The sequence below is a fragment of the Lepus europaeus genome, chromosome 20 (genome assembly GCF_033115175.1).
Source record: "Lepus europaeus isolate LE1 chromosome 20, mLepTim1.pri, whole genome shotgun sequence".
Classification (NCBI taxonomy): Eukaryota; Metazoa; Chordata; class Mammalia; order Lagomorpha; family Leporidae; genus Lepus; species Lepus europaeus.
In genome coordinates this window covers 8,016,612-8,035,997 of record NC_084846.1, presented here as the reverse complement: position 1 = coordinate 8,035,997, position 19,386 = coordinate 8,016,612, and the positions used below count along the sequence as shown (strand labels likewise).

Genomic DNA, 19,386 nt, shown 5'->3' with positions numbered 1-19,386 from the left:
GGCCAGTGCTGTGGTGTAGTGGTTACAGCCGCCACCTCTGGCACCGGCATCCCATATGGGCACTTGTTCGAGTTCCGATTGCTCTACTTCTGATCCAGCTCTCTGCTATGGCCTGGGAAAACAGTGGAAGATGGCCCCAGTGCTTGGGCCCCTGCACCTGCGTGGGAGACCTGGAAGAAGCTTCTAGCTCCAGGCTTTGGATTGGTCTAGCTCTGATCATTGCAGCCATTTGGGAAGTGAACCAGTGGATGCAGACCTCTCTCTTTGCCTTTCAAATAAATAAATATTTTTTAAAAATACAGTAGCATTTAAAAATTATTTTTGATTAGTTTTTATTTATTTGGAAGATAGCACAATGGACAAATCTCTCGTACTCTGTTTCACTCTCCAAATGCCACAGTGACTGGAGCTGAGCCAGGCCAAAAACCAGGAACCAAGAACTCCAACTGTGTTTCCATGTGAGTGGCAGGGACCCAGGTGCTTGAACCAGCATCTGCTGCCTCCCAGATGTGCGTGAGCAGGGAGCGGGCTTTGGGAGCCAGGTTGAACTCAGGCACTCCAGTATGGAAAGTGGGTGTTGCAAACAGTGTCTTAGCTGCCATGCCAAATGCCCGCTGACAACTTTAAAGCCTCATCCTTCCTTTTCCATCTGTGCTAACATGTGTACTAACATACATACGTACATACACACATGAACAAGGCGATGGGAAAGCTTGGCACCCCCTGCTTTGGGACAGGCCAGAGTTCACTTCATGCAGTCCTGTTCAGGGTCTGTGAACTCTGACCCCCCATCTGCGCCCCTAAGCTGAGTAAACCCCAGGCCTGGCTCCTTTTGTTGCTCTCCAGAGCCATGTCACACCTGTGTCCGAGGCCTGATCTGCTCTCGCTGGACAGCTCACTTCAGGAAGTAGCAAGCCTCTTGATACCCTGTTGAACCCAACTTTCCCAGAGGTTCACCTGCCTTTGTAGGTGACCATTACACTTTACACAAATGGTGAGGGGTGGGCTTTGGCCTCGTGGTTAAGATGCCTTGTGGGATACTCCCATTCCTTATTGGAGTCCTGGTTTCGAGTCCTTGCTGTGCCACCTATTCCAGCTTCCTGCTAACACAGACCCTGCAAGGCAGTGGTGATGTGTTAAGTAGTTGGGTCCCTGCCACCCAGGAAGGAGACATGGATTGAGTTTCTATGGTGCTAATGAGATTCCTTTGGTCTCAGCTTGAAGGGTTCCCTTCTGAAGTTAGTGAGACAGCTCTAGTAGTGAGCTCCTTTAGTTTTTGTTTCCTGAGAGTGTTTAATCACACCTATAAAGCTGAAGGTTAGCTTTGCTGGGTAAAGTATTTTTGGTTAGCATTTTTTTTTCTTTCAACACCTTGAATATATCATCCCATACTCTTAGCCAGGAAGGTTTTGTGCTGGCAAATCTATTTACAGTCTTTTAGGCATCGGTGAGGATTTGGAAACGCTGGTAATTGTTGGTAGGAATTTGCACCAACCGTCATGGAGGTTTATCAGAAACTGGAAAAAGCTGTCATATGAGCCAGCAGTCCCACTTCTGAGTATTTGTCCACAGGAATTCACATTGGGATCTTGAAGAGATTCCTGCACTTCCATGTTCATTGCCACATTATTCACAGTAGCCATGATATGCAAACAACCTAATGTCCATCAGTGGATAAATTTAGCGTGATCTATACATGCAGTTTTTTGCTTTAAAAAAGAGAAAAGGAAATCCTGCCATTTGTACCGCTGAATGGACATGGGGACATTCTACTAGTTAAATGAGCCAAAGAGAAAGAGAAAAACTGATCCAGGGCCAGCGTTGTGGAACAGGGGGTTAAGCTGTAGATTGGAGTGCTGGCATCCCATGTTGGCATGCCGGTTCGAGTCCTGCTCTGCTAGTGTGTACCCTGTGAGGCAGCAGGTGATGGCTCAAGTAATTGAGTCCCTGCCACCCATGTGAGGAACCTGGATTCAGTTTCTGGTACTTGGCTTCAACCTGGCCCAAGTATGGCTATTGTGGGCATTTGGGGTATGAACTAATGGATGGAAAATCTCTCTTTGTCTCTCTGCCTTTCAAACAAACAAAAATAAAAGAATGTAAATATACATCTGTGTGCACATCAACATTTACGTGTACACACACTCACGAGCAGCCTCAGGCAGCCTCAAGTCTCCTGCTGTTCTCTTGATTAATTCTCATCCTGCCCCATGGACGGCCACAGACCTTTGATTATTCTTCCTGCCTTTGTCTAGTATTCTTTTTTTTTTTTCTTTTTTTAATGATTTTATTTATTTATGGGAGAGGTAGAGTTAAAGACAGAGAGAGAGGTCTTCCATCCGCTGGTTCACTCCCCAGATGGGCTGCAATAACCGAAGCTGGGCCAATCTGGAGCCAGGAGCATCCTTTGGGTCTCCCATGTGGGTGCAGGGGCCCAAGGACTTGGGCCATTTTCCACTGCTTTCCCAGGCCACAGCAGAGAGCTGGGTTGGAAGTGGAGCGGCTAGGACTTGAACTGGCACCCAAATGGGATACCTGCACTGCAGGTGGCAGCTTTACCTGCTCTGCCACAGCACCAGCCCCCAGGATATTTACTTTTTAAGATTTATTTTTATTTGAAAGGCAGAGTGACATAGAGAGGGGGAAAGACACAGAAACAGCTGATTAACTCTCCAAATAGCTGCAGCAGCCAGTTTTGGGCCAGTCCCTTTGGATCTCCCACGTGGGTGACAGGGTCCCAAGTGCTTGCACCATCTTCCACTGCTTTTCTAGACACAAGAGCAGGGAGCTGGATGGGGAAATGAAGCAGCTGGGACTCAAACTGGCACTCAGTTACGGATTTGGAATGCCAGCCTCCAAAGCAGCAGCTGCACCTGCTGTGCCAAGGTGCTGGTTCCCAGTGCATTTATAATGTAAATTTAGAGAGAGGAAAGTGTAAATCCCTGACATTGAACTTACCTGGGTTATGGGATCAGAGAGGCAGAGCTGTGGATAACCTCCTAGGATAGGATAGTCTGAGAAGAGAAGTGTGTGCTGCTCTTGGTTCGCTTGATTAATCCTGCAGGCAGGAAAGGAATGTGGAGCAGTAAGGTGGTATGTTTTTTACTGCTTTTTTGTCATTTTTTTTTTAAGATTTACTTATTTATTTGAAAGTCAGTGTTACACATACACACATAGAGAGATCTTCCATCCAAACTCCAGACTCCGAAGGGAAACGAATTGTGTATATACCATATTGTTAATGTAAACAGTTTAGATAACTGAGCCATTCATTTCATTTCAGTAGATGAGGCCCCTTCCATGCTCCCACTTCCCAGAAACCAGCAGAGGATGAACTTTGTGAGCAGGCGTTTCTAAGGATAAACAGTCTCAGGCCTGCTGATGTTAACTCGAACTCTCCTTTGCCTGCTGGGTAGTAGGACTTTGAGCAAGGGCCACAGAACCATAGTACAAGGAGTGATGAGGGCTGACACAGCAGCACATTTTACTCCTCGCGCACACCAAGACAGGAGTGAATATTCTATTGTTTTGCCAGATAGGTAAATTCTAGAATTAGAACTGGTGTCTGGAAGCTTTGACTCTGTTGCCTGCACACGGACATCAGTTAGTTAATGTTCTTTTTCAAAGACCAGCATTTGAGGCAGAGATGAGAAACACTTTTTTCTACCAAGGGCCATTTGGACATTTTTAACGTCATTTGAGGACCATACAAAATTATCAACTTAAAAATTAGCCTACTAAGGGCCGGTGCTGTGGTGTAGTGGGTAAAGCCGCTGTTTGCAGCTCCGGCATCCTATATGGGTGCCAGTTCGAGTCCTGGCTGCTCCTCTTCTGATCTAGCTCTCTGCTATGGCCTGGGCAGACAGTAGAAGATGGCCCAAGTCCTTAGGTCCCTGCACCCACATGGAAAACCCGGAAGAAGCTCCTGGCTCCTGGCTTCAGATCCGTGCAGCTCCCGCCGTTGCGGCCATTTTGGGGAATGAACCAAGGAGTGGAAGACCTCTCTCTCTCTCTCTCTCTGCCTCTGCCTCTTTGTAACTCTGCCTTTATAAATAAATAAATTATTTATAAATAAATAAATATTTTTTTAAAAATTAGCCTACTGTAGATTTACTGAATTTTGAGTCTCACCCGCAGTTGCCATGGCAGGGCCACACCAAATGATGGGGGGTGAGGGGGAAGCTGGACATTCCACACCCCTGGTTTTGGACATAGCTTCCCAGTGAGGGATTGCTGTGCTCAGATGTTGGGCTGTCACGTGACTGCACACCTAGTGGGAGTTGCACATGGGCTCAGCTGGGAGGGCAGCCTCTAGAGAGGCTGGTTGGAAATCACTTCCTCCTGAACCTGGAGAACAGATTTCATGTTCTTTCAGAGGACAGCATGGATGCACCTTTTTTTTTTTTTTAAAGATTTATTTTATTTATTTGAAAGGCAGAGTTAGAGAGAGCTCTTTGTCTACTTGTTCACTCCCCAAATTGCCAGAGCTGGGATAGACCAAAACCAGGAGCCTCTTCCAGGTCTCCCATGTGGGTACAAGGGCCCAAGCACTTGGGCCATCCTCCGCCACTTTCTCTGGTATATCAGCAGGGAGCTGGGTGGGAGGCTGAGCAGCCAGGACTCAAACCAACAACCACGTGGGATGCCGGCATGGCAGATGGCAGCTTTACCCACTGTGCCACAGCGCCGCCCCCGACTGCTGCACCTCCTATGCATTTCATAATCATGGGCAAACTGAACCATCAAGCCATTGTTGAGCTCCCGTGCAAACTGCAACTTTTAAGTTGTAACTTGAGGTTAGCAATGCTGGGGTACGCCGCCATGACCGTACCAAGCCAAAGAGCTGCTCTGGCTTCTCAGCACAGTCTTAACGCGTGCTAAAAACTGGCAGGAAGTGGCTCTATGGCTCATGGCTGTGGGGTTTTTGTCAAGCTCTAAGTTTGCCATGCGTGTGTTCTTTCTGTTTGTGCCCTTACTTCCCAGTGGCATCAGCTGCGACATGGAGAAAAGGGAAATCCAAGTCTGTGATGCACATTTCACAAACAAGCAAAAATGAATTCTTTTCTAAAGAACTATTTTCAGAATAGTTTAGTTGAAAGAGCTAAAGTGAGCAAGCAAGAGAGAGACTTTTTTTTTTTTTTGACAGGCAGAGTGGATAGTGAGAGAGAGACAGAGAGAAAGGTCTTCCTTTTTGCCGCTGGTTCACCCTCCAATGGCTGCTGTGGCCAGCACATCTCACTGATCCAAAGCCAGGAGGCAGGTGCTTCTCCTGGTCTCCCATGCGGGTACAGGGCCCAAGGACTTGGGCCATCCTCCACTGCCTTCCTGGGCCATAGCAGAGAGCTGGCCTGGAAGAGGGGCAACCAGGATAGAATCTGGCGCCCCAACCAGGACTAGAACCCGGTGTGCCGGCGCCACAAGGCAGAGGATTAGCCTGTTAAGCCATGGTGCCAGCCAAGAGAGAGACATTTTAAACCATCTGCTGGATTCTCTTCCTACAGATACATGGAAGAACTAGAACTGGGGCTGGGACTGGCCCTGGGCTAGGCTGAAGTTTAGGAGCCAGGAACTCCATCTAGGTCTTCCACGAGGGTAGCAGGGACTCAAATTGAGCCATCACCAGCTACCTCCCAGGGTGTGCATTAGCAGGAAGCTGGATCAAAAGCAGAAGTGGGGGTGCCAGAGTAGCGGGTAAAGCCACTCCAGCAATGCCACCATCCCATATGGGCGCCAGTTCAAGTCCCAACTGCTACACTTCTGATTCAGCTCTCTGGTATGGCCTGGAAAAGCAGTAGAAGATGGCCCACATCCTTGGGCTCCTGCACCCACATGGGAGACCTAGAAGAAGCTCCTGACTCCTCGCTTCAGATCGGCGCAACTCCGGCCGTGTGGCCATTTAAGGAGTGAACCAGCGGATGGAAGACCTCTCTCTGCCTTTCAAATAAATTAATAAATCTTAAAAAAGCAGAAGTGGGACTAGATCCCAGGTACTCTGCAATGGGATGTAAGTGTCCCAAACAGTGGCTTAACCTGCTGTGCCACATGCCCACCCCTGGATCTGACTACTTCAGGACAAACATGGCCAGCTAGATGCTGTGACAAACTGGATTTCCGCAACCTCTTGGCCTTAGTGTGGGATTTAGAAAAAAAGGCGTACAGTTCTTCAATATATATGAGTGCATTAAAACTTCATAGATTTTTTTTTAAGAATGATTTTATTTATTTGAAAGAGTTACAGAGAGAGGTAGAGCCAGAGAGAGAGGTCGTCCATCCACTGGTTCACTCCCCAGATGACTGCAACGGCCAGAGCTGGGCCGATACAAAGCCAGGAGCCAGGAGCTTCTTCCAGGTCTCCCACATGGTGCAGGGGCCCAAGGACTTGGGCCATAGCAGAGAGCTGGACCAGAAGAGGAGCAGCCAGGACTCGAATCAGTGCCCATATGGGATGCCAGCGCTGCAGGCTGGGGCTTTAACCCACTGTGCCATAGCGCCGGCCCCAACTTCATAGAGCTTTGACCCTGTATTTATTTCATGGAGTGCTTGAGTATGTTAAGGCAGGAGATGACAGTTTTTCTCACAAAGAATTGTTGGTCTTAAAATGCAAAAGATTTCTTTTTTGCTTTTGTAATTGAAGCATTTCTATTCATTTTTTAAGCACTGTCAGAATTTTAACATCTAAGTCAATTTTAGGGGGAAGGAACACTGTCAAATTCCTCCAGAACAAAACTATTGTTCATTTTTCCAAATACTCAATTGAAGTCTAACAAAACAAAACACAAAAATACAAAGTAATGAAAATCGTATAAGGAGTCATTCCATTTATCAGTCTTCACTCTGCTAACATTCTTATTCATCAAGATAGACATTTTTTCCATTTGCTTTTTAAAGAATGATTTTTTTTTTATTTATTTGAAACGCAGAGTTACAGAAAGAGGAAAAGAGACAGATCTTCCATCCAATGGTTTATTCCTCTAATGGCTGCAACTGCCAGGGCTGGAGCAGACTGAAACCTGGAGCCAGAAACTTCATCTGGGTCTCTTCCATGGGTGATAGGGACCCAAGTACTTGGGCCATCTTATGTTGCTTACCCAGGAGCATTAGCAGGAAGCTGGATGGGAAGTGGAACAGCTGGGACTCGAACCAGTGCTTGTATAGGATGCTGGCATTGCAGGCGGTGGCTTAACCTGCTGCGCCACAATGCCTTGCCCTTCCATTTGCTTTTTTAATTTATAATTTAATTTATAATTTATGATTTATAAGTAGTACTTAAAAAGAGAAAACTAAGGAGCTCACAGGCAGTTGCCTGACTCATTTCCCTGTCGTAACAGCATGTGGAGGTCAGGAAAGCTATTGGTAGCACACACAATTAGATGATATTCACCTCCAAGGTTTAGTTTCTTCCCAACAATGTAAAATACCCACAGTTCCATCTCATTCAGGAATTCCACAGGAGACCAGCACTGTGGCGTAGTGGGTAAAGCCACCACTTGCAGTGCCAGCATCTCATATGCGCACCAGTTTGAGGCTCAGCTGCTCCACTTCCAATCCAGCTTGCTGCTATGGCCTAGGAAAGCAGTGGAAGATGGTTCATGTGCTTGGGCCCCTGCACCTGCGTGGGAGACCCAGAAGAAGCTCCTGGCTGCCAGCTGCATATCAGCTCAGCTCCACCATTGGGCCTTTTGGGGAGTGAACCAGTGGATGGAAGACCAGCCTCTCTGTGCCTCTGCCTCTGCCTCTGCCTCTCTAACTCTGCCTTTCAAATAAATAAATAAATCTTTTTTTAAAAAATTCCACAGGACATTGCAAGTCCCACAGCTGATCTTCATAGAGCAACAGAGCTTCTGTCAAATTCATAGCAGTTCCCCTATGTAAAATATTTCCCATCCTGCTTCATGTTACTTTTTTTTAATATAAGGAATGCGGATTTTTTAAAGATTTAGTTATTCACTTGAAAGCCAGAGTTACAGAGAGAAAGACACGCACACACACAGGGCATCTATCCACTGGTTTACTCCCAAGATGGCTGCAACAGCTGTGGCTGGGCTAAGCCAAAATTAGTAGCTCCTTCTGGGTCTCCCACGTGGGTGGCAGGGGTCCAAGTACTTGGACCATCTCTTGCTGCTTTTCCCAGGCCATTAGCATGGAGCTGGGTCGGAAGTGGAGTGGCCACGACAGTAACCAGTGCCCACATGGGATGCTGGTATTGCAGGCAGCGGCTTTACCTGCGGCTATACCACAATGCCAATCCCCTGCTTCAGTACTTTCATTGAGATCAAGATCAGTCTAAGGGTGGTTTTTTGACCTAGTACTTAATTTTTTTATTTTTTATTTATTTTTTATAATTTTTTTTGGACAGGCAGAGTGGACAGTGAGAGAGAGACAGAGAGAAGGGTCTTCCTTTGCCGTTGGTTCACCCCGCAATGGCTGCCTGGGCCAGCACACCGCGCTGATCCGGAGCCAGGAGCAAGGTGCTTCTCCTGGTCTCCCATGGGGTGCAGGGCCCAAGCACTTGGGCCGTCCTCCACTGCACTCCCGGGCCACAGCAGGGAGCTGGACTGGAAGAGGAGCAACTGGGGCAGAATCCGGCACCCCGACCGGGACTCGAACCCGGTGTGCCGGCGCCGTAGGTGGAGGATTAGCCTAGTGAGCCGCGGCGCTGGCTGGCCTAGTACTTAAGATACCAGTTAGGATGTCTGCATCCTACTTAGGAGCACCTAGGTTCAGGCTCCAGCCCTGGCTCCTGATTCCAGCTTCCTGTTGATGCGGAACCCCAGGACGTTGAAGTGATGACTCAGTAACGGCGTTCCTGCCATCCATGTGGGAGACCTGACCTGAGTTCCTGGCTCCTAGATTCAGCCAAGCCTAGTCTTGACTGCTGTGGGCATTTGGGGAATAAACCAGTAGATAGGAGCTCTGTTTCTCTGTGTCTTTTCTGCATTTGAAATAAATCTTAAAAATAATCAGTCTGAAAAACTCCCATGTAGAATGTTCCTCTGGAGGTTTGGAGATTGGAACCACTGTCACATTGTTAATCATGTCATCAAACACTGTCTCTGCTTTGGTTCTGAAATACAGTCTTCTGTTGGAACCCGATAGGTCTCTCTTAAGACTAAGTTGGGACAACAGGTTTTTCTCATGTGTCTTGTAATCTCTGTCCATCACCAGCCTCTCTGCCATAGTGACATATTCAGTTTTGGTTTGTCTGTTTCACAAATTGTCGTCATCCCTCTCTCTTAAAATCAGCAGTATATCTTTGCCGGTATAATCTTTGCCTCTGTCCATGGTGGTCATAGTATATGCCACATCTGCCAAATTGACATTCCTACTAAGAATGAGAATATTTTCTGCAAACTGCTTCAAGTATGGGATTTCAGTGTTCTGAGAAGATAAATCTTTGTCACATATCACTGTATGTTGCACCCAACATACATATGTGATGCGCAAGTATTTATATAGGCACCCCATATGTGATGCGCAAGTATTTACCAGTGGCCCCTCCTGGAAATATGGTAGTAATCTATTCACTTCCCAGTAGTTTCCTGATTTCCTTTTGTTTTCTGTTGTACAGGATTCAAAAGGTTGTCAATTTCTTTGTCCTGTGCATTGCTACTGTAACACTCATCTGTGTGGGTAGTTCTCAAGTTAGCAAAGCTACCATTTTTGTTTGTGTAGACTGTGAGATAACCATGGTACTGCCAAGTATGCACTGATTTCACCATTCCCTGTCCTTAGAATGTGGACTGGAGGCCTTTTAGAACAGTCTTACTGTCAACTTGGGTGCTGAGCATGAATTTGGGTGTGCTATGCCACACCACTGCCACAGTGAGATGGGGCCCCGTGTGGTGCCTGTGGCAGGTGCCTGCAGGAGACCAGGGGCCATACAGCATGTCAGGCTGTAGCAAACAGCCTGTTTAATATGTATGGAAGTTCTGCAAGGCGCTGTGTTTCCTGTCATGGATAACAATAAGACTTGAGTGAACATGGTAAGAATATGGAAATAATTTCCATGTATTCTTGGTGGCTTTAAATGAGGAAGTACATGTGACCCAAGTTGTAAGTGTTTGGAGAACCCAGAACTGCAGGCAAATTGTTTTTTAATGAAGTGAGTATGGTTCCCAGCACTGTCAGTATCATGCATCCTCCTTTACACATCTGTGGGATGTTTTAGGACTCGGTGGCCTTTGAGGATGTGGCTGTGAACTTCACTCAGGACGAGTGGGCTTTGCTGGATCCTCTGCAGAAGAAACTCTACAGAGATGTGATGCAGGAAACCTTCAGGAACCTGGCCTCTATAGGTAAGAATGAGGTTAGTGCCTCTCTTAGTCAATGAGAGAACAAGTGTTTCTTGTTCATCAGTGAGGTTCCAAGATTTGAAATGTGGAAAAGAAATAGTTTGATAAATAAACTAGGCCTGGTGGCAGCTCATCGTGGGCCTAAATTAAAAAAAAAAAAAAAAACCTAGTAATTTTTCTATAGTTTCTGATAATTTATAAACACTTCTCTGGGTCTGCATTTTAGGGAAAAATTGGGAAGATTCAAACACAGAAGATCAGTACAAAAGCCAGGGGAGAAGTCTAAGGTGAGTTGTCCCCATAAAGGAAGGTAGTGTCTCATAAGAGGAACTTTGTATTTCGTGAAACTTGTCAAACAAATAAACAAAACAAATGAACTCAGTGTCACATAGATATATTTTTAGAAAATTTTTGCCAAGAATATTTTTAAATGAAATAGATATTTAATATACAAAACTTTGTTACTCAACTAGAAACAATAGTGAGATACCCCATATTATTCATATCACTGTTTTGATAGTAGCTATTATCAAATACTCTTCCAAAGCATTCATTACATATGCTCTCCCTGAAAATGACACAAATATATTTCCACTGTTAGTGACTGTGAAAATGTGAATGACCGGCCGGCGCTGCGGCTCACTAGGCTAATCCTGCACCTGCGGTACTGGCAGTCCAGGTTCTAGTCCCGGTTGGGGCGCCAGTTCTGTCCCGGTTGCTCCTCTTCCAGTCCAGCTCTCTGCTGTGGCCCGGGGGTATAGTGGAGGATGGCCCAAGTGCTTGGGCCCTGCACCTGCATGGGAAACCAGGAGGAAGCACCTGGCTCCTGGCTTCAGATCAGCGCAGCGCGCCGGCCATAGTGGCCATTTGGGGGGTGAACCAACGGAAGGAAGACCTTTCTCTCTGTCTCTCTCTCTCACTGTCTAACTCTGCCTGTCAAAAAAAAAAAAGTGAATGACCATTAGTAATTGTACAATTATTACTTAAAAGGCATTAATAATGTGCCTCTTATTTGTTACAGAAGTCATATTATAGAAAGACTCTGTGAAAAGAAAGAAAGTAGTCCATCTAGAGAACCCTATAGTCGGACTCCAAATCGGAAATTGAACAAGAAGACTCTCACGGGAGTAAAACCATATGAATGCACCATGTGTGGGAAAGTCTATATGTGTCATTCATCTCTTAACAGACACATGAAATCCCATACTGAGCACAAACCATATGGGTATAACAAATACGGAGAGAAGTCCTACGAATGCAAGGAGTGTGGGAAAACATTCAGCTTTCGAAGTTCATTTCGAATCCACGAAAGGACCCACACAGGAGAGAAGCCCTATCAGTGCAAACAGTGCGGGAAAGCCTTCAGTTGGCCCAGTTCCTTTCAGATACACGAGAGAACTCACACCGGAGAGAGACCCTACGAGTGCAAGGAGTGTGGGAAAGCCTTCATTTACCACACTACCTTCCGAGGACACATGAGAATGCACACGGGGGAGAAACCGTATAAGTGTAAAGAATGCGGGAAAACTTTCAGTCACCCCAGTTCATTTCGAAACCACGAAAGGACACACAGTGGAGAGAAGCCCTACGAATGTAAAGAATGTGGAAAAGCTTTTCGCTATTACCAGACCTTTCAAATCCACGAAAGGACTCACACCGGAGAGAAGCCCTATCAGTGTAAACAGTGCGGGAAAGCTCTCAGCTGCCCCACGTCCTTTCGAAGTCATGAAAGGATTCACACTGGAGAAAAACCCTATAAGTGTAGGAAGTGCGGGAAAGCCTTCAGTTTCCCCAGTTCATTTCGGAAACATGAAAGAATTCACACCGGAGAGAAACCCTATGACTGTAAGGAGTGTGGGAAGGCATTCATTTCGCTGCCGAGCTTTCGGAGGCACATGATCATGCACACTGGGAATGGGCCCTACAAGTGCAAGGAATGTGGGAAAGCCTTCGACTGTCCCAGTTCATTTCAAATCCATGAAAGGACCCACACGGGGGAGAAGCCCTACGAGTGCAAGCAGTGTGGGAAAGCCTTCAGCTGCTCCAGTTCCTTTCGAATGCACGAAAGGACTCACACAGGGGAGAAGCCTCACGAGTGCAAACAGTGCGGCAAGGCCTTCAGCTGCTCCAGTTCCGTGCGAATCCACGAAAGGACCCACACGGGGGAGAAGCCCTATCAGTGTAAACAGTGCGGCAAAGCCTTCAGTTGCTCCAGTTCCTTTCGAATGCACGAGAGAATTCACACTGGAGAAAAGCCATATGAATGCAAACAGTGTGGTAAATCCTTCAGTTTTTCCAGTTCATTCCGTATGCATGAAAGGACCCACACGGGGGAGAAGCCCTACGAGTGCAAGCAGTGTGGGAAAGCCTTCAGCTGCTCCAGTTCCTTTCGAATGCACGAAAGGACTCACACAGGGGAGAAGCCGTATGAGTGCAAACAGTGCGGCAAGGCCTTCAGCTGCTCCAGTTCCATCCGCATCCACGAAAGGACCCACACAGGGGAGAAGCCCTACGAGTGCAAGCAGTGCGGGAAAGCCTTCAGCTGCTCCAGTTCTGTTCGAATGCATGAAAGGACTCACTCGGGGCAGAAGCCCTACGAGTGCAAACAGTGCCACAAAGCCTTCAGCTGCTCCCGCTCCTTCCGCATCCACGAAAGAACTCACACTGGAGAGAAACCCTATGAGTGTCAGCTGTGTGGAAAGGCCTTCAAGTGTTCCCGATCCTTTAGAGTCCATGAAAGAACTCACACTGCAGAGTAACTCTCCCAGCGTCAGCAGTGTGCTCCTGCCTTCTGTTGCCCCAGCCTACTGGGAAGCCATAAACTCACACCGGAGTGCAACTTTTTGAATGTAAGCAATGTGTTGGAGTCTCCAGCTGGCCCAAATTAGTTTCACCAGATAGGAACAAAAGGAAAAATCACAACGTTTTCAATCTTAACAAATACTCTTGTGCTACTTCCTCTCAGGTGAAACTTCAAACTCATGTGGAAACTCCCACTAGAGAGAGATCCTGTAAATGTAGATTATGTGGGAAAGCCTGGTGGAAAGTAATCCATGCATATTCCATAAAATGCACATTATGACAAAAGGCATAAGTGGATTGTTCTTATGAGTTCATCCTTTTTAAAGTGTAACTAGAACATGGATTTCTGTTTGCTACATTTGCAGATGAGCAATGAGGTGAGAAGTTCTGCAGCCCTCATTAAGCAGTGGTACACAGTTTTAATAGGTAGTTTGAGTTTCTGTTGCATCAGTTTACTAGTGTTTTCTCTTTCCATTCTAAAGTATATGGGATTTATGGGTGAATGGAAGTGTATTTCCAATATGCAAGTAGGTTTAATTTTTATGGAGTTTTTAAATTGCTCTGGAGGGGCCACTGAAAGATATAACACCCATAATTCTTGGGATTTCCCTAATGGCCTGGGTGATAGGTGCTCCATGTCCTTTGCCCATTATGTATATTCCAGTTTTCTTTGTGACTTAAAGTATCTGATTTTGGGGAGGGCAGAGCTGTTGTATTCTGTTTTCTGTGCTAATAAGTAGTTGTCATAAATTTGTGATTATGCAAAATTTATCATATAATATACTCCAATTTGACTTGTTTTGATCTTTTGCTCTTTGCTGTTTGTCATTCCTTTCAGCTGGGATTTGGATAATAGAGTCTGCATTCAGAAGAGATACCTGTAACAGAACAATATAAACTACAATGGGAATAAACTATAATGGGAAACCACATTCCTGTATGTGTTCACATGGATGAATGTTGTGATCTGTGTTTTCTGCAGTTTCTTTGTGGTTACATGTTAGAATTCACCAATAGCCTACTTGCATGAGAGGAATATGGAAGGTAGTAGTTAAGAAGGTGTTAGCCAAGTTTTGTAGCTACCATATATAATGTGGCTGAGTACACAGGGGCTTCAGGGACACGTGTTTCTACTTCATTTTCCCAACACTGCCTGACCAATGAAGAGTACAGGCATGTGCCATGTAACAGTTCCATCAACAACTGACTACATTTATTTACAGTGGTGGTCCTGTGAAATTTTAATGGAGCTGAAAATTTACCATTGCCTAGTGATGTCATCACAAAGTGTATTCCTCAAGTGTTTGTAGTGATGCTGGTGTAAAGAAATCTGTGCTGGCAGCCCCTTAAAAATATATACAACTGTGTACAGTATAGAATACTTGGCAATAATAAACATGTATGTTATTTGTTTTTGTATTATTATTTTAGAGTGCATTCCTGTTTATAAAAATGTTAACTGTAAAACAACTTCAAGCAGATCTTTCAGCAGGGCCATTATCATAGGAGATAATAGCTCTTTGCCTATCATCTCCCCTAAAGGCTTTCCAGTGGGACAAGATGTGGAGGTGGAAGACAGTGATACGGATGGTCTTGACCCTGCGTAGTCCTAGACTAATATGTGTTTCTTAGTTTTTAGCAAAAAAGTTTATAAAGTTGAAAAAAAACTTTCAAAATAGATGACAGCTTATAAAATAAAGATATAGAGAAAAATATTTTTGTGCAACTGTATAGATAGTGTATTTATGTTTCAAGTGTTTTTATAAAAGCTAAAAGTAAAAAAGTTACAGTAAGCTTTTTATTAAAAAACTTTCATAGATTTAGTGCAGCCTAAGTATTCAGTTTTATGAAGTACACAGTAGTAGACGGCGATGTCCTATGCCTTCCCATCCACTAACCACTCACTGATATTCCTTTCCTGGTAAGTGCCCTATACAGCTGTACCCCCTTTTTAAATCTTTTATACTGTATTTTAATGCGCTTTTTCTATGTTTAGAAACACAGATACCATTGTGGTACCAGTTGCCTATGGTATGCAGTAGAGTGACATGTTGTAGACCAGGAGTAGTAAGCTATACCACATAGCCCAGGTGTATAGTATGCCATACCATTGAAGTCTTTGAAGTACATGGATGATCTCATAAGGACACATTGCCTCATGACATAATATCTGTCATTAAATGGTGCACGGCTCTGTTCTCAAAGCCACCACTTGCTTCTACATCTTCAGAGACCCAGTTTTCCACAGGTGCTCATGTCTTCACAAGTTCCAGGGAAAAAATACCCATCACGATTTGATTTTCCTGCAAACTATCATGTGTCCACCAGACGCCTAATTTGGACTCAGGGGTCCCTGATGCACAGACTCAGCTCATCTGTAGATTGAATTTATCCAGAGTCTGAATTCATGTAGTACACACCTTGTTACCACCACTGACTTTCTGATTCTGTCATGACGGTTACAGTAGGGCAGTGAGCACAGAAATTTCTTCCCTCGCTGCACTGTGCGGTGAACTCACTGGCACAGTTCTCAGTACAAGAATGAGCACCTTCCTCCTGTCAAGTAGCTCATCAGTGCTTCCTGTTGCAGTTGAATGTATTCTCGAAGTGCGTTTTCTATTGTTTCCTAGTATGTGATGAAAAACAGTGTGCATGTTTTTGTCAGACAAGAGCGTCTAGAGATGGATGTTACTTGGAAGTAATAACTTTTCAGATAATGTGTATATTATCAGTTATTGTATTTTTCATTTCCTGTAAGGATCTATAAAAATATTCCATTGCAATTGTGGACTCTCAGATTAAGTTTGTAATTTTGTCATGGTAAGATATTTTGAGTAATATGACCAGGTGTACACGAGATTGTGTATTTTTTCCCCTCGGGGAAAATTTTTACTTAATCTTATTCTTTTGTGTGTGAAACTAACTTCTCGTTCATTCTTTCATTCATAACACCAAAAATTTAAAATTTGATTTTTCTCAGTGCTTTCTAGCCAGAGACCAGCAGGAAAACACCTTAAGTCAAAGAGAAAGGTGTTAGGAATTGTCACAATAAGAATGACCAGAAGCCACAAGTCACTCTAGGGAGCATCAGAAAAGTACTCAACAGGACTTTTTGATGGATGTGGGCTTTTTGTTAGGAGACTTCATAGCCCTTCTCTGTATTTGATTCTGTGAGCTGAACAGAATTATGTCACTGGTAATCATAATAGTTCTTACCTAGAAAGCAGAAAGAATTTCATGGAACTAAGCCTAATATTTTTATTCTTTTTTAAAGATTTATTTATTTGAAAGAATTACAGAGAGAGAGAGAAAGTCTTCCATCTGCTGGTTCACTCCCAAATGGCCACAATAGCTGGGGCCAGGCCAGGCTGAAGCCAGGAGCTTGGCACTCCATCCAGGTCTCCCATGTGGGTGGCAGGCTTCCAAGTACTTGGGGCCCTCTTCCGCTGTCTTCCCGGGTAGCAGGGAACTGGGTCAGAGGTGGAGCAGCTGGGGCTCAAACCAATGCATATGGGATGCCAGTGTCATAGGTGGCAGCTTAACCCACTACGTCATGACTCTGGCCCCTAAACAATTTTTAAGAAGCTCCATTTTGGGGGCCAGCATATGGCATAGTGGGTAAAGCCGCCGCCTGCAGGTGCCAGCATCCCATATGGACGCTGGTTTGAGTCCCAGCTGTTCCACTTCCAATCTAGCTCTCTGCTATGGCCTGGGAAAGCAGCAGAAGATGGCCCAAGTCCTTGGGCCCCTGTACCCACGTGGGAGACCCAGAGGAAGCTCCTGGCTCTGGCTTCGAATTGGCTCAGCTCTGGCTGTTGCGACCATTTGAGGAGTGAACCAGTGGATGGAAGACCTCTCTCTGCCTCTACCTCTGCCTATCTGTAACTGCCTTTCAAATAAATGAATCAATCTTTTAAAAAAAAAGCTCCACTTGGCCATATTAGTGAGCCCGAGGCATCTTTGGTCATTTATATGGCTGGATTCTGTTCTCTTACCATTCTAGAGACATGATTGTATAATGCCCTTGTCTTGATTCATCGGGCTTGCTGAATAGATTTGTATGGTGACAGAAGTGTGTGGCATTTTTCTCTTCAACAGGTTGGTACTTAGTCTTGCATGAGTGTGAGGTTATCTCAGTTGTATGTAATTGTTTTTACCTTTCTTAGTGGTTAAATACAGAAATATTTCCTATGGTGTATTAGTATTTTTCATAAAACACGTCAGTTAACATATGTAAGTTGACTTACTTTGAAAAATCATGTATTTTTATTTATGTATTTTATGTATTAACTGAGGCTTAAAAGCTTATGTAAGGTTTTTTTTTAATTTAAAGATTTATTTATTTATTTGAAAGAGTTACACAGAGAGGTATTCCATCAGCTGGTTCAGTCCCTAATTGGCCGCAATGGCCACAGCTGAGCTGATCCAAAGTGAGAAGCCAGGATCTTCTTCCAGGTCTCCCACATGGGTGCAGGGGCCAAGGGACTTGGGTGATCTTCTACTTCTTTCCCAGGCCACAGCAGAGAGCTGGATTGGTAGTGGGGCAGGCGGGACTCAAACCGGCACCCATATGGGATGCCGACACTGCAGGCGGCGGCTTTGCCCGCTATGCCACAGCGCTGGCCCCAGCTTATGTGAGTTTTAAGTGAACACAATCGAGGAAGATGCAAAGACAGGATCACTACTCAAGCCTTTCTTGCTCAGGGACCACGGTCTTGACGCTAATTTTCAGGGGTTTTGTTATTAAGATTTATTTTATTTATTTGCAAGACAGAGTGACAAAGAAGAGAAAGAGAAATGGCCTCAACTGCCCTGTACTTCATCTGGGTGTCCCATGTGAGTAGTAGGGATCCAAGTACTTGTGGTATTTTCTTGCTTTCCAGGCACATCAGCAGGGAGCTGGATCCGAAAGTGGATCAGCCGGAACGCCAGCTGGTGCTCCAACAGGGGATGCTGGCATCGCAGACAACAGCTTAGCTTGCTGTGCCACAATGCAGGCCTCTGTGAATTTTCTAGCATCTCCTATTTGTAGACTGAAAAGATACACAGTTAAACACAAATAATTGGGTACCATAGGTTGTGGATGTAGACGTGAAACGAGTTCCTGAAGTCCTAGTGTTTGTATTTTGGTGGAGAGATGATAAACAAAGGGGGTTTTGATTCGTAAGAGGGAATTGGGAGCTTTGAAATAAATGAAATCGGGAGGGAACTTAAGTAATTTGTAGGGACTTTAGAAAGTTCTTGGGTCTGGACTGTGGCATAGTGGGTGGGGCCGCCTGCAGTGCCGGCATGCCATATGGACACTGCTCCACTTCTGATCTGGCTCTCTGCTATGGCTTGGGAAAGCAGTAGAAGATGGCCCAAGTGCTTGGGCCCCTGCACCCGCATGGGAGGCCTGGAAGAAGCTCCTGGCTCCTGGCTTCAGATTAGCATAGATCCGGCCATTGTGGCAATCTGGGGAGTGAACCGCGGATGGAAGACCTCTGTCTCTGTCTCTGTCTCTGCTTCTCTCTAACTCTGCCTTCCAAATGAATAAGTAAATCCTTAAAACAAACAAACAAACAAAAGTTCTTGGGGAGGGGGCAGGCTTTTGGTGTAATGGTTAGGATGCCTGCATCAGTGCCTTAGTTCAAAACTTACTTTTAGGGGCCAGCATTGTGTAGAGGGTTAAGCTACCGCCTACAGGGCTGGCCTACAGGGCCAGCATCCCAAATGGGTGCTAGTTAGAGTCTTGGCTGCTCTGCTTCCAATCCAGCTCCCTGCTGGTGTGTCTGGGAAGTCAGTGGAGGGTGGCCCAAGTATTTGGGCTCCTGCACCCATGTGGGAGACCCAGAAGCTGCTCCTGGCTCTTGGCTTCATCTGGCCCAGCCCCAGCCATTGTGGCCATTTGGAGAGTGAACCAGCAGATGGAAGATATCTCTGTCTCCCTCTCTCTCTAAACTGTGCCTTTCAAAAAAAAATAAATAAATAGGGGCTGGCACTGTGGTGTAGCGGGTTAAACCACCGCCTGCAGGGCCGGCATCCCGTATAGGTGCTGGTTCTAGTCCTGGCGGCTCCACTTCCGATCCAGCTCTTTGCTGTGGCCTGGGAAAGCAACAAGATGGCCCAAGTCCTTGAGCCCCCACACCCATGTGGGAGACCTGGAAGAAGCTCCTGGCTCCTGGCTTCGATCAGCACAGCTCTGGCCGTTGCGGCCAACTGGAGAATGAACCAGCAGATGGAAGACTCTCTCTGCCTCTGTTTCTGTAACTCTTTCAAATATTTTTGTTTTAGAAAGTTGTTTGTAACGGAG

At 45.5% G+C, this 19,386-nt stretch overlaps 1 protein-coding gene across 1 annotated transcript in view; it reads left to right on the top strand.

Annotated features, from left to right (window-relative positions):
* The window catches only part of LOC133749424 (zinc finger protein 709), a 28,705-nt gene extending 15,563 nt beyond the window's left edge, over positions 1–13,142 (top strand). The window contains exons 2-4 of the mRNA XM_062178575.1: positions 10,169–10,295; positions 10,519–10,579; positions 11,314–13,142. Coding sequence (XP_062034559.1) covers positions 10,169–10,295; positions 10,519–10,579; positions 11,314–13,051 — 1,926 coding nt within the window. The 3' untranslated portion in view covers positions 13,052–13,142. The remainder of the gene's footprint in view (positions 1–10,168; positions 10,296–10,518; positions 10,580–11,313) is intronic.
* Positions 13,143–19,386: the final 6,244 nt, after the last annotated feature.